This window comes from Aulonocara stuartgranti (genome assembly GCF_965226115.1).
Source record: "Aulonocara stuartgranti genome assembly, chromosome: 22".
NCBI lineage: Eukaryota > Metazoa > Chordata > Actinopteri > Cichliformes > Cichlidae > Aulonocara > Aulonocara stuartgranti.
Window position 1 is genome coordinate 11189481 of NC_138957.1, and position 15919 is coordinate 11205399.

The window sequence follows — 15919 nt, forward strand, 5'->3', positions numbered from 1 at the left end:
GATGTGAATAAAATTTACCTTTGGAACCCATTTGCGACACTCTTATTTCAACACTTATATGATAATAGCTTTGGCCATCATATTTATTAGTTATGATAACACTAGACTCCAGATAACATATATTTGTGTAAGAAGGGGCAAAAGGTTATTGATGACAGTAAGTGCATCCTTTTCCAGAAGCCCGCTCTCTCTGATGCTGGCTCTGATTGTTCTGTGTACATTTTATATGCTTTTGTTGAATTGCATGAATGGTAAAAAATAACACACTATTTTGGAAGAATCCTTGTAGAGGACGTGTTACATCTGTTTTTACATACACAGGTGTCTGCGCTGCTAGACAATCACTGTGGCAGATGAAGTGGAGGGAGGATTTTCTTTTGTAGATGAAGACCCCAGAATTCCAAGTTGGATTAGAAAGCTTTGGGTGATCTGACAAACACTTTATTTTAGGCATTTGAGATGTATCAGCTAGAAGCAATGTACTCCATCAAGTATTAATAGGTTAATCTCTTTCTCCCAAAGATAAAACTTGAACATATGCTGCCTTAAACAAGAAAAGGAAAGAAGATATTAATGCTGGAGTACATGGCACATCTGCATTCATGCCAAGATCTCCCTTCTGCAGCCATACAGGACACATTTAGACCTGAAGCTAAAGCAGATGGGCACATCATTCACTTAGCATTTGAACTGGAGGTCTGTGTGGTCAGCAATTCTGAACAATATCCCCATGGGATTTTAATACTCTGCACCAGCAAGGATGGAATTGACCAGTGTCCAAAAACGAAATGCTCTCTGCTAAAAAGAAATGACTCCCGGAGACACATTAGGAAGATTCATCCAGAGTTTGGTGTCACCGGGCCTCTGCTGTCTGCCGCTTTCTCCCTGGGGATAAAGCTTCAGATGTGAGCAATGGGAGCCGACAGGAGGTGGGCAAGTGAAAGACAGTGACAAGAGCGGATCAAAGAGTGTGGCAGGTGACAGGGACGTCATGCCATCTACTTGACAGAGCAGCAGGGTGTCTTTTTCACCAAGATGAGCAGCACTGCAGTTAAAACACAGATGAGAGGGAGAGAAAAGTCTCTGCCCTCTGCTTTGCATGGCGTAACATGAAAAAAATGGAGAACCTTTATACTACACAACCACTTGTGCTACACTGTAGTTGACGGCTGGGCGTAGACCGGTCCTAAACCAAAGAATCTGGTGCTTCAGCCTGATTTCTGTACACATCATCCCCTTCTCACTGAACTCTAATCATGCACAGTACTGATGAAAGCATGGCTAGATCCTCATTTACATTTGTGTTTTCATTATGAGCCACAGTTAAGTAGAAAGCATCTGACACCTTCTATAACAACAGAAACACCTTTAGTTCTTTTGTGGCTGCAGGCGAAGTACAAGTTAAGTGATACAGTATGTCATATTACCACAGAAGCTTGTGAAAGCATCAGCACAAGAAAGTCTTTTGTTTTCTGTATGTGTCATAGCAACTCATCAGCTGTCAGATGTGTAGTTACAGTTCCTCAACCTCTAGCATTTTATTAGATATGGCACATAGTCACAAATGCTAACAAGCTAATCCTAAGCATGTGTAATAGTTACCATGATCAGCATTTGAGTGTGCTAACAATAGCTAATCACAGCAAAGTTCAAGATGATGTGGGTTAATTCTGCAGGTACTATGGTACTAGGTTTTAGATGTGTCCTTGAGCCAACACAGCTAATTTAAATGGCTCAATGACCTCCTCAACATGTCTCCAGAGGCCTGGTAACAAACTAATCATTTGATTCAGGTGGGCTGACCCAGGGTGAGCTGTGGCTGTGCATTGTTTCAAAACTTTATCTTCCACCAGAAAAATGCCACGATGATGCTAACGTCCCAAAAATGCTTGCCAAAAAAGTGCAGAATTGAGTGGGTGAGTGTATACCTATGTTGCTTTATATTCTAACAAATCTCAACTCATGCTACATTAGCTTTTAGCATTTCCTCTTTGCACTGTGACCTTGGATATTCAATAATTATGAGATTATGTATCAGAATTTCAGGAGCAGGACCACTCCTCCAAACACGCTCCTTCCGGTTGTCATCTATATAGGTTCCCCTAGTTCTGCAAGCTGATCATTCTCGTTTACGTGCCCCACCCTTCCTCCTTCTTCTCCATTCTTCAACTTCTTCATTTCTATTTAGTACACGGGGATCTGCCAGGCCCTTGAGCCATCGCCAGTCCCCTTCGAGGCCTTCCCCAAACCGCAGCTCAATTCATGTCAAAGCATTCACTTTTACCTACTAAAACGCTGTCAAACTTAGATGAGGATGTGGGCCCAGCTAGTGAAATGGACATTATGTAAGAGGAAGTAATGCTGCACCAATAAGTGTTAGGTTTTACCTGACAGACAAAAAGAAGCATAGTCTTTTGATTCAAGGTCATATTTTGAGCATTTCCCATTATCAAAAGTGTAAGAATTTGCTGCTCTTTTCAGCTGCGTAAATTTAATGTCTAAATTTAATGTCCATTATTTCTATCAACCACACATTCTAAAATGTAAGGGTCTTAATATATATTGTCCCACCTATTGAGGTTTATTTTAACTAATGAGATAATCTCTTGATGCCAGAGCGGCTTTCTTTCTGTCTGAAATTGAAGCCTAATTAACTTTGATGTTGTGTACTCTTTTTTGAGGACACTGTGACCTTTAAAGTGACTTACCTGCACACTTTGTCCTGCTGATCAGTGGGGGCCCGGGTGCTCCGGTGCCTCCTTCCCCAGGCCGGGTTAGCAGGACACTGATGTGATACTCTGTGTCTGGCTCCAGGTGCCAGACCTTGTATGTAAGCGAACCCACACCATGAGTCTCTGTCCAAGTGGACTGGCTAGCCCGGTACTGGATTTCCCGCCGAATGACCGGTCCATCCCCCACGATGGAGTTAGTGTTGAGCTGGATGATCAGATAGGTGGGACCTGCCCGCAAAAGCTGGGGGGGTGCAATCGGTGTTGGTGGCACTGAAAGGCAGAAACCAAAATAATTTCCTGTGCATTTTTTTAAAGTACTAATTATTTTAAATTCATATTAGAATCAGGTTTTGGAGGCAAAATTAGAAACAGGAAAAACTCAATTAAAAAATGCGAGTGCGTCTGATGGAAAACAAGTTTCATTTTTTTCAGCAGAAAGGAAAAGTCGAAAAATAGGAAAGGAGAAGTGAAGGATCTCTGACATGGATTTTCTCTTTTTATTTTACAGTTTCAATAACATTATTTCTGCTCTACTGGAGCATTTAGTCATAAAAATCTTTTAATCACATCAGTACTAGGAGAAAGATAGATAGAGCAAGAGTGTGAGAGGCTCTTGAATGCTGAAAAATCTTAATTTTCACTCTAATGATGCTGAATAAGAGCTTATTTGCATGAATAATTGCATAACTAATTCAGTACTCTATGCGCATAAAAACCAACAGCCTTGATAGATAATATGACCCTCATCAACCAGGCGAACATCAAATTAATTCATCACACGATGGTGTGGGTGAGGAACTGGGTGTGCAGTGATTCTGACTGACATATCGCAAGGTTATAACACCTGCCTAAAGATGTTTTATGACGTGACATATTGGGGCGTAAAGAACGAGACGGTGTTTCAACAAACAATTCCGCACCTTTCAAAACACACCTATTTTATGTTGACAGACAGTGTCAATGATGTTTCTGTTCTGCTCACTCATTAGCAAATGTCAGTGACAATGAAAGTGTAAAATAACCGTTATTTTGGAAAGACTTGTTATTTTGCTCCATCATGTGTAGATCTGTGCAGCTGAATTCACCCAACACTGAAAAAGCTTGTTGAAAAGGTGACCATGTCAGATGTTGAACACTGAAAATCGTAAAAGGTAAGAAGGCTAGAAAACGATAAATACATGTGTTTCAATTTTGTCAAAAAGGAAACTAAAGCACAAAACCTCTGCAAACTCTACAGAGACCAGCAGATTTGAAGCCAGGCTCTTCTTGTTTCTTGCAAGGCAGCACCGCTTACCACTTTAAATAACAGCCACACAGAAAGACCAGTCTGTGGGTCAGAGTGGACACTGCGTGACGGTCTGATCACAACCACTTAACAACAAAATTCAATGTCAGTAAACAGATAAAATTAGATCAAACCATTTTAGGGTATTTTCCCCAAATCCTCTAAAGGATCTCTAAACCTTTTTCTTCTGAACCAGATTTAGATTTGACATCTTCAAAGGCTACGACTGAGCTCTGACTGGCCAGCACATTTACCCACATCAACAACATCTGTGGATGTATAGTGCTGGCTGGGGCACATCTAGGTAATCAGAATCCAAGGTAATCCAAAATCATAGCTTTTTTTAAGGTATGACTTTGGTCTAGCTTATTAATTGGGACAAAAATGCTTCACAGCTGCTATATGGCAATAGCACATTTTGTGGTTGCCAGTTACAGCATTGAGATTCAATACTGCACTGTTTCCAGAGTAAGAGAGATTTTTCCACTGACAGGCTCAATAGTTCTGTGACTTAGGACAAAAAATTGAAATTAAGCACCATTTGGGATACTTGGTAGCTGAATTCATACAATTGACATAATAAGTGACATATTTATAATATCACACCCATCTCCGCAGTTCAGTTTGTCTACAGACGGACTTTCAACAAATCAGTAGTTACATGTAATGGCAGATGACCCTGTGGACCATGACAAGGATGCTGTCAGTCTTTTCAGCTTGATGATCACTGCTATTTATTTGAGTGCACAGACAAGGAGCTAAATGAAAGAGAAGCTGGGACTCAGTGGGTGAAGGAAGAGAAAGAAAGACCATTTCTCAGGAAGCTGGAAGTGCTTCTGCATTCATTTCTCTGCTGCTCAGTGAGAAAGAAAATTCTCTCTGCAAAGAGTGGGACCTGTAGATACCAGGTATGAAAAATTTCCATGTGTCAACTGATGAGAGAAATCCCTGCTGTGCAACTCCAAGAATCCATGGCTTGAATAAAAATTGCCCTCCTGGAGATGGTGTTTCACCTGCACAAAATCAACCAGAAGAAAAGACCAAGACCGCCCAGACTGATGGCGTTGCTCTAAATATAGTAACGCTGCATGTTGTCATCTTATTCGTGCAGGGGGGAACTTGCAAACTCAAACTATTTCATCTGGTGTGCTGCTACGTCTCCAGTAAAAAGACAAGCTGAACAGAGGGCTACCCACGGTCAACAAAGCAAAATAAGCAAAAGAACATGTCAGCGATTGGGTCAGCCAGCAGGTATCCTTGAGATCTGTGCCAGGCAGCTACTGTACATTCAGTTATACAACAATCTACAGCTTCTCGGTAGAAATACACACAAAACACTTTTACTTTGACACATTCAATTGCCCAGCTGGATTACACTCGAGTTTTTTTGCAGCTGCCGGTAAGTAAGTAAGTAAAATTTATTTATATAGCGCTTTTCACAGAATAATAGTGTCCTCACACAGTACTGGACTGACAAAGCTTTCCTTCCCCATTAATAATTTAGTTTCCTTTTAGTTTCCTCCCAGCTTTCTTAAGAGCTCAGAGAACAAATCTAATGATTTATGCCCATCTGGACAGGCAAATGTGTTGAATAAATGAGAGAAATAAGTAACACACTCAGAACAGCTGATTTTGCAGAGACAAAACTATGATATCAGAAATAGATGAAGCAGCTAAACACATAATGCACAGTGAAAGTAACACAACTGCTGCAGAAAAACCGAGGAGACCCAACAGAACCAAACTCTTTGTTTATTTCTCTTAAAAATCCACTCAAAGCATTGTATTTCATCCTCGGATATTTCCCATTATTGTGGCTATTGCAGCTGTTTGGATTGCACAAGTGAGCATTTGCTGGAGAAAAAAGGATAATCTACGTGTAGCTTCAACATTTTTCTGGCTGAATGTGAACAGAAATACCATATACTATATGTGTGTATGTATGTATGTATATATATATATATATATATATATATATATATATATATATAAAAACACCCAGCACGCCCCTGCGGGCGGTTTATCCTTCAAGCTCGGGTCCTCTACCAGAGGCCTGGGAGCTTGAGGGTCCTGCGCAGTATCTTAGCTGTTCCCAGGACTGCGCTCTTCTGGACAGAGATCTCCGATGTTTTTCCCGGGATCTGCTGGAGCCACTCGCCTAGCTTGGGAGTCACCGCACCTAGTGCTCCGATTACCACGGGGACCACCGTTACCTTCACCCTCCACATCCTCTCGAGCTCTTCTCTGAGCCCTTGGTATTTCTCCAGCTTCTCGTGTTCCTTCTTCCTGATATTGCTGTCATTGGGAACCGCTACATCGATCACTACGGCTGTCTTCTTCTGTTTGTCTACCACCACTATGTCCGGTTGGTTAGCCACCACCATTTTGTCCGTCTGTATCTGGAAGTCCCACAGGATCTTAGCTCGGTCATTCTCCACCACCCTTGGGGGCATCTCCCATTTTGACCTCGGGACTTCTAGGTTATACTCGGCACAGATGTTCCTGTACACTATGCCGGCCACTTGGTTATGGCGTTCCATGTATGCCTTGCCTGCTAGCATCTTGCACCCTGCTGTTATGTGCTGGATAGTCTCTGGGGCATCTTTACACAGCCTGCACCTGGGGTCTTGCCTGGTGTGATAGACCCCAGCCTCTATGGATCTTGTACTCAGAGCTTGTTCTTGTGCTGCCATGATTAGTGCCTCTGTGCTGTCTTTCAGTCCAGCTTTGTCCAGCCACTGGTAGGATTTCTGGATATCAGCCACCTCCTCTATCTGCCGGTGGTACATACCGTGCAGGGGCCTGTCCTTCCATGATGGTTCCTCGTCTCCCTCCTCTTTCTTGGGTTTCTGCTGCCTGAGGTATTCACTGAGCACTCGGTCAGTTGGGGCCATCTTCCCAATGTATTCTTGGATGTTCCTTGTCTCATCCTGGACTGTGGTGCTGACACTCACCAGTCCCCGGCCCCCTTCCTTCCGCTTAGCGTACAGCCTCAGGGTGCTGGACTTGGGGTGAAACCCTCCATGCATGGTCAGGAGCTTTCTTGTCTTTATGTCAGTGGCTTCTATCTCCTCCTTTGGCCAGCCTATTACCCCAGCAGGGTACCTGATCACGGGCAGGGCGTATGTGTTGATGGCCCGGATCTTGTTCTTACCATTCAGCTGACTCCTCAGGACTTGCCTGACCCTCTGCAGGTACTTGGTGGTTGCAGCCTTTCTAGCGGCCTCTTCATGGTTCCCATTTGCCTGCGGGATCCCCAGGTACTTGTAACTGTCCTCTATGTCTGCAATGTTGCCTTCTGGTAGTTCAATCCCCTCAGTTCTGACTACCTTCCCTCTCTTTGTTACCATCCGACTACACTTCTCCAGTCCGAACGACATTCCAATGTCATTGCTGTATAGCCTGGTAGTGTGGATCAGTGAATCGATGTCTCGTTCACTCTTGGCATACAGCTTGATGTCATCCATGTACAGGAGGTGGCTGACAACTGCTCCGTTCCGTAGTCGGTATCCGTAGCCAGTCTTGTTAATGATCTCACTGAGGGGGTTCAGGCCTATGCAGAACAGCAGTGGGGACAGAGCATCTCCTTGGTAGATCCCGCACTTGATGGTAACTTGTGCTATGGGCTTGGAGTTGGCCTCTAGTGTTGTACGCCACATCCCCATTGAGTTCCTGATGAAGGCTCTTAGGGTCCCATTGATCTTGTACAATTCTAGGCATTCCAGTATCCAGCTGTGGGGCATTGAGTCATAGGCCTTCTTGTAATCAATCCAGGCAGTGCACAGGTTGGTCAGTCTGGTCTTGCAGTCTCGGCTGATTGTTCTGTCTACCAGTAGCTGGTGTTTTGCACCTCTGGTATTCTTGCCAATTCCTTTCTGTGTCCCGCTCATGTATTGACCCATGTGCCTGTTCATCTTAGCCGATATGATGCCTGACAGGAGCTTCCATGTAGTACTGAGGCAGGTTATTGGTCGGTAGTTGGAGGGGACCGGTCCCTTCTTGGGGTCCTTGGGGATCAGGACTGTCCGGCCTTCAGTTAGCCATTCCGGGTGTCTTTCGTTAACTAGCAGCTGGTTCATTTGTGCTGCCAGACGCTCGTGGAGTGCAGTCAGCTTCTTCAGCCAGTAGGCGTGAACCATGTCGGGCCCTGGTGCTGTCCAACTCTTCATACTGGAGACCCTTTCTTGGATATCTGCCACTGTGATGGTTACTGGACCCTGTTCAGGGAGGTCGCTGTGGTCTGCCCTCAGATCCTCTAGCCACTGAGCATTGCCGTTATGGGTTGCATCCTTCTCCCATATGCTCTTCCAGTATTGCTCCGTCTCCAGCCTTGGTGGTGCTGTTCTCTTATTGTTCCCTTGCCACTGAGAGTACACCTTTGCTGGTTCTGTGGAGAACAGCTGGTTTATTCTCCTGCCTTCTATCTCTCTGGTGTACCTCCTCAAGCGGCTGGCCAAGGCTGTGAGTCTTTGCTTGGCAGTTTCCAAGGCCTCAGGTATGGACAACTTGCTGTATTTCTTAGGCACCTTATTTGTCGCACCTTTCTGCAACTCCGTTAGTTGGCTAACCTCCCTCCGTGCTACTTTGATCTTGCCCTCTAGCCTCCTTCTCCATGGAGGGTATTGCCCCTTGTGGCTGTTCAACTTGTAGCCAAGCATCTCACTGATCACTGCTGCCGTATTGTAGATCAGCTTGTTAGTGTCGGTAATCGTGGTTTTATATATATATATATATATGTTCTTCCTCTACACCCCCCCCCCCCCAATTTTTGCACATGTCGAGGAGCGTGTCAGGCTACATTTCACTGTGTGTTATACTTGTATAACTATGCATGTGACAAATAATAAAGAACCTTGAACCTTGAAATGGGAGGCGAATGCTGATTTTTGCTGTCTGAAGTATGGATCTCTGTTGCAGACACTTTCTTTAATTTCAATTTTATATACATGACACCATATAACAAAAAAACAGTCTTCTTAAGCCACTTTATATTACAAAGTAAATACCCTACAGTTCTCACTGACCTAATCCCAGTGCGTTAGGTGACCCATCTGAGGTTGTGGATGTCTTTCTATTTAGCATGTGTTGTTGCTGCAGAGCTTATGATGAGACATCCATCACATAAATTGCTCTTACCAGAGACACAAGGAAGACATACGGCCCTCTTCTTAACAGCAAAGATGAAGGCAAAGTAAAACTAAAAAGCTCATTAAAAACTTATTTTGAGGCAAAGTCAGCAAATCTCATATACTGTACATAAACGATGGCCATAGCCACAGGATATCAAACGTGTTTGGATTCTGATTCTGCCGGAGGTTTGTTCCTGTTTAAAGGAAGTTATCACTTTCTACTGTCATCAAGTTGTTGTGGTTTTCCCTGTATTATTGTGCATGAAAATGTTTACAGTTTACCTCTGACGATTAGTTCTCCAAAGTTGGACACGGCGGCACCTCTGGGGGACAGGGTGATGCAGCGGTAGAGGTCCTGCTCTCCACGCTGTGCCTCCACCTGGAAAGTCGCCATCAGCCGCTTGTGACTCAACCGAGTCAGCATGGACGTGTCCAGCAGCACGCCGTTTCTCCGCTGACAACCAGAAAAGGTCCACAGAGAGAGAGAGAGAGAGAGCATTGAGTGCACCGACCCAACCGTATGTGTTTACCTGCATCTGTCCAAGTCATTAAAAATAGGTAAGCATCTGAGAAGCAGACAGGAAGACAAAACAGGGCTGGAATTAACCACATGGGAGGGCAAGATAATAAATGTGATAAATGTCACTGGTCACAATCGTTTGTTCGCTTTCAAGACCAGTGACACAGGCCTCCCGGGTTGCTGTTGTTTCCAGCACCGGGGCTCGAGCTGACGTCTCCTACCATGCTAATGTGTCAGTGCTCCAGGCACACTGGAAATTGGCTTAAGCGGTGGAACAGGAAATCAGAGGCCAGCACTCGGAATGAGCTGTTCCAGGTGCGAGATACAATATATACAGCCTCTCGCACAGTATAAGTAGATTATTATGTAAGCTGTCGCCTGCTTACACTTTTCACCAGTAAGTGAGTTTGACATCCGCATGTTTGAATTGGTTTAGGAGGATGGGGGGAAAATACATTGCTGTTAGAAAATATGAAATTAGATATATAGTGCCAGAGTACTGCCTACAGCTACAGATTATACTTCAATTTAACTTTAGCCTTGGTATCAATAAAATCTGCAATCTTCTTTTATGTAATCTCTGTTTAAATTTGTTTCCTACTTTTTTGGTTTAAAAAAAAAAACACCCTTTTTCATCAGTTTAACATGACTTTTTAATGTAGAGCATACATGCAGTTTATTTTGTTGTTGTTTGTTTGCTTGCTTTTTATGTAAACTTTAAATCCCACCTGCAGGCTTTTAAAGCAAAAATGCTTCTGTTTGCCAAGTGTGCTGCCATTCTTCCTGTCTGGCAGCAAGCCCTGCGTCATAATGCAATTAAGAGTTTGTATAATGACTAACTCAGGTTTGGATTCGGCACATGTTGATATTAAATAAATAGCATCTGAGAGTGCCGTCTGCGATTTTTGGGCTCATGGACAGCAGAGGAAATATGATGTAAATGGATTAAGAAACATTATGCTAACAATTTGTTTGGACTAGCTAAACAGAAGAAAGAGTGGAGGAGAGCAGCTCCAGATTGGTCCAGAGAGGACCTCTGCATTGGCAGGGAGATCAAAGAGAAAACAGCAATTAGCAGTCTCGGTGCTGACGATCAAACAGGCCCTGAACAACAAATGGAGGAACAGAAGGTGGTAATGGCTTATGATATATCTCCACTCTCTGTTGTTACCAGTTTTTGGGTTTGTTTCCACTAAATGAGAGGAGCAGGGAGGAGTGTAACATGTGCTGACATGGGCTGAGAAGTTGCAGCACTTTGTCAAATTACAGAAGACAAGCCTTCTATTGTTTGAATTTTCACATGTGTGTATAGCTCAGTCAACAAATTTGCAAAGTCTGAAAGTGATTTAAAAAAATGGCTCTTTCATACACCGATGATCTTCAAAGGCTTCGATACAGAGAAGAGAGGGTGGGGGTGAAATAAAATTGAGTGGAAACACAGGGGATGGATCACCAAGTATACAGAGATCTCATTTGCAAAGTGTCTTCTCCCTGCTGCTATCATTTCAAAAGCATTTAGATGTGCAGGCTTCAAGGCCAAAAAGAAGGAGTGGAGGCATTCAAGGATGGATTTATGAAGACTAATATTAGCTCATATTCAAACTATGAAAACTATTTTCAGTTGCATGAGAGAAATGACTTTAGGGGCTTTTGTAAACTAAATGCCATCCCAATCAAAAAGCTAGAAAAGCAGAGGCACAAACTGTCAAACGGCTCTGCGCACAACACAAGCATTAAAAGGCAAAAACTCTGAATCACAAACTTTCTGAATTATGTAAGAATGCTAAATCGCACTACTATTACTGACATAAAAGATAATGGCTCCCATTTTCTTTAACGACTGCTGCACAGTTAATTACGAGGTCAGAAGAGGTGGCTTCACGTCTTTGCCACCAGGTAATTCTGCGATTGACAATTAAGAGACCTTCCATGAAGTTAGAGGACTTGAAATTTTAAAGCAAAAAAATTTGCATTTGTTAGCATTTTTCTTTCTTAGAGCTCCAAAGCAGGGATACTGCATAAGAGAACTTCAGACGCCAATGAGTTTTGGACACGGGAGGATTCTGTGCAAAAGCCTGACAAAGTTTGACGAGAGCCATATGCTTATGGCTAGACGCCTCGGTCAGAGCACGTCTGCTCCTGTAAGGTGCAGCAGTGGCAAGTACATGCTGGCAGTGAAATGTGGACGAATCAAAAACTAGCAACAGGGTGCTGGGCCGCTTGCGTCACAGTGGCTTCGCCATCTCTTATAAAATCTGCTGCTAACTTCTTGATGCCAGATACTAAGGGCACCTTCAGAAGTCCTGCAGAGTCCGTGCAACGCCAGGCCAGAGAAGTTTTGGTAGGATGCAAATGACTAACCACATATTTTGCAGGGGTACTTTTAATGTTGTGTCAGATCAATCAAGTTTGAAAAATCTATTTAAAATTTCAAGCGGTTTTGGTTTGAAGTCTTTTGAAGTGATGAGCTTAATTCATATACTGAATATACTGTTGGGAGTTCAATAAACTTAATAATCAAGCCTCTGGAGGGTGATGATTTTAACAGGCTTCCAAGCATGTGGTGTTTGATGGTTAAGACTCTTGAGACCCTTCTGTAGTTTGAAGTAAACAGATATGATGAAGAAAACTGGCTGTGCGAACAGATGTGATATGGTTAAAAAGGAAATAAATAAATAAACAAATAAGTAAGTAAGTAAGTAAATAAATAAATAAATAAATAAATAAATAAATAAAAACTGCATTTCTTTTCTGCAGTATCTTCAGAAAAGAAATATATATTTGTACTGTACCCTACAAAATACCCGATTCCAGTTTCATAACCACCCATCCATTACCATTGTTTCATATTAGACATTAAAATGGCTAAATAGACTGTGTTGACAGACTGCTGGTTCAGAACTATCTGTCCAAAATCTGCAATATAAGTAACATCTGTGGCCACAGTCATCAAATATTAATACAGATATCAATATCTTATATTTAAAAAAATGCTAAACTAATAGCATGTAAAGGGGCCAAAAGTCTATTATTTATTCATTATCAGTAAACGCTCCAAATTTATTTTAAGCACCAATAAATAATTTGCAAACATGGGATTCAATCATTGCAGCACTAAGAGCAGTCTCCATGATGATCATCTCTCTGATCCACTTAGCAGTATTGAGCTGTATCAGTACTAAAACATAAGATTGTATATCTGTACTTTGGGGCTCAATGATAGTCAAAATGGTACACACGCTTTAAGTTTAAGTTTATTTAACTTCCATCCATTCGTTTATCCCTTTTTCAGGGTCGCAGGGAGGCTGGGGCCTATCCCAGCTATCTTAGGGGGAGAGGCAGGCTACACCATGGACAGGTCGCCAGTCTGTCACAGGGCTAACACACAGACACAGAAAACGATTCACACTTTTGGACAATTTAGACTTTCCAATTAACCTATCCCCACTAACTACATGTCTTTAGACTGTGGGAGGAAGCCAGAGTACCTGGTGAGAACCCAACACACCGTGCTAACTGTATAAGTTGCATTTTCACGTCATTAGAGAAAGTTGGACACAGTTCATCTCAGTCACCTGCTGTGATGTAACACAACAGGTTTTAAATGTTTAAAACCTTGTGGATACTTAAGTCATTCAAGTTCAACACCCCTCTACCACATCCAGACTTTAATTGAAAATCCAGGATTGCTATTGCTTCTGATTAGAAATGATGTTTGATGTTCTTCAGCTAAGGGTGAAAATGTGGTTGTGTTTGTTAAGCTGTGTTGTGTCAATCTGAAAATAGGCCCGCCATTGGAACACAATAAGTGGTGATTAAATACCCAATATGTCAATCTCATGATACAAAGCCCCTGTCCACTTGAAAAGCTAGTATGGTGTGTAAATAAAAATAATTTTCCCTTAAAAGTCCCAAACTATCCCTGACCTAGACTAATTTCCCCTTTAAAGTCATCTCCTTGTGCATCCTTACATCTGTTTCTTTGCAGGTTCTATTATTAGATTTCTCATTGGAAGTCCCACAGATTGTGCTGGTGTGTTTTCAGTGTGTTGTATGCTGGCACACGATCACACAATGAAAATCAGATTGACAATCTGGCAATTGGAGCAGTTTGAAAGAGACACTGATTTCTGTGCTTCAAGCAAGTTTTAAGTCCACTGCACCGTGCACAGTGCAAGGTCAGAGCGTGACTTTCATGGAGCAATCTAAAAGCACCAGCAGCATTAAGAAACCAAGAGATGCACAAGAAGAAGATCTGGAATGAGGAAAATTGCTGCATTTGGGAGAATTAATTGACATTTTTTTAGGCTCTGGTTTGTATTCTGCTATGTTTGAAAGCCAAATCACAAACAAATCTCTAAATCTGAAACAATCACCATATTGAAAAGGAACAATGATACAGTCTACACTGCACTGCAGTCCTCAGTATCCCTAAATTCACTGTGAGCAAATGTTTAATGGTGCGTTTCAAAACTCCACATCAACCCAATCGGAAAAAATCTCATTCACTTCTTTCAAGGTTTTGTGCTCTGGTGGACTGAACTAATATAAATGCCAATGCACAACTGGAATAATGAAGGATAATCACAGATACCACTGTTTTGTCCCTGCTTGCAGCTAGGGCATCGAGACTTTTCGGTAACACATAGATTTACATTAAATCACAACAACATTTGTGAAATTTTCATACATCATCACAATTCATTTAAAAAGACAACCCTACTTATATCATATATCTTAAATCTAGATACTCTCTAGTTTTTGTTAAAGAAAAACAACTATTCAATAAAAAGTGTAGATTTAATTGGAGAAAATTATGTATCAGAATTTCAGGAGGAGGTGGGCCTCATTTTAGGTGTTATGTAGAAGCTTAGCTGTGGCCTTGACTAGGGATGGGTATCGTTTAGGTTTTATCCGATACCGGTGCCAAATCGGTACTTTTGAAACGGTGCTCAAACCGGTGCTTAAAGGATGGAGAACACAAACTTTGTCCAAAAACCTCTCATGTTCAGCTGTTTTTTGTAAAAAGATAACAATGTTAGCCTTTTCTGCAGCTATGGGGCATATATGGTATCACTCTTGGCTGGAAGCAGTGCTTAAACAATGGAAAAAACACAAACTTTGTCCAAAATCCTCTCATGTTTAACTGTTTCCCACTTTTTCTTTGGTCATTTTAGCCTTTTTGTCCAGGGTGAAGGGAGTATCTGCCATCAAACAAGAGGACAGCCGCATGTAGCTATGATGATGTTTGCGAGCGAAGATAATTAATACAAAGAAAACACAAACACGCTAATGTGCACAATCCCTCGGTCTCACCTCCAGCAGGAAGGGCTCAGCCTCAGAAACTTTTCCCGTGGCGACACACTGGAACGAGGCATTCTGCCCGGCATTCACCTCCACGTCACCCAGCCGAGAGAAATGAGCCACCTTGTCTGTGGTAGGAGGACAAAACACACACACAGAGATACACAGTGATGAAAGTGCCACATCTGGAGCTGAGCTTTGCTGTCTAAATATACTGAAAACACAGATGCTAAGTGCAATTTATTTAGAGCCTGTACATTAAATATACACCTAGATATAGATAGAGGCTCACAAACATCACTGCTGGCTTCTGTTCACTTTTCTAAACAACTATAAATGGTTCACATGAGCATTGTCCAAAGCACTTTTCAAAAATATTTAACCACAAAAACAACAAAAGCTCCGTTGATCCGTTTGGAATGGACATCACAGCTGTGACATGGCAGTTATGTGGCAAAAACATGAAATAGGTGAAAGAAAACGATCCATGTGTCCCTGGAAAAATATGAAAAATGCTTTTGTACCATTGGGTTTTAGAAAAAAACAAAATGATGGGCTTTACTTTTATGGACTGCCATTGCCACCATGTCAGCATTTGAGAGCATAAAGGATGCAGCTAAGACTGAAGGCAAACCATTTTTGGAAAGCTGTATTTCTGCGAGATCAAATGTTTTTGCTACTTCCTTAACTTCAACTGCTCTTTTTAACGCCAAATTAAGAATAATGGTAGTAATAACCTAATAATATTCAATGGAATAAAGTAAAATGCAAAACAGTAAAGCCAAATTTCAAAAACAAGGCTTTTCTTACCTGCTGCTGTTTACATGGTTACATGAAGGAATTCATAAGAGGCAGTTTGAAAAGCGTCTGCATTGTGCTGTACACCTACGGTCAGTCACAGTACTCTCTGCCAGTATATAAAACACAAGTATGTCCGTTCACTGTCATG

General features: G+C 42.1%; 1 protein-coding gene across 4 annotated transcripts in view; it reads right to left on the reverse strand.

Moving 5' to 3' along the window:
• LOC309698717 (receptor-type tyrosine-protein phosphatase U-like) overlaps positions 1-15919 on the reverse strand; it is a 263712-nt gene that overhangs the window by 93565 nt on the left and 154228 nt on the right. For all 4 annotated transcript variants that reach the window (XM_082521358.1, XM_082521357.1, XM_082521360.1 and 1 more), the window contains exons 5-7: positions 14983-15098; positions 9429-9600; positions 2709-3002 (exon numbers count right to left, since the gene is read on the reverse strand). In XM_082521358.1, the coding sequence (XP_082377484.1) occupies positions 2709-3002; positions 9429-9600; positions 14983-15098 (582 nt within the window). The remainder of the gene's footprint in view (positions 1-2708; positions 3003-9428; positions 9601-14982; positions 15099-15919) is intronic.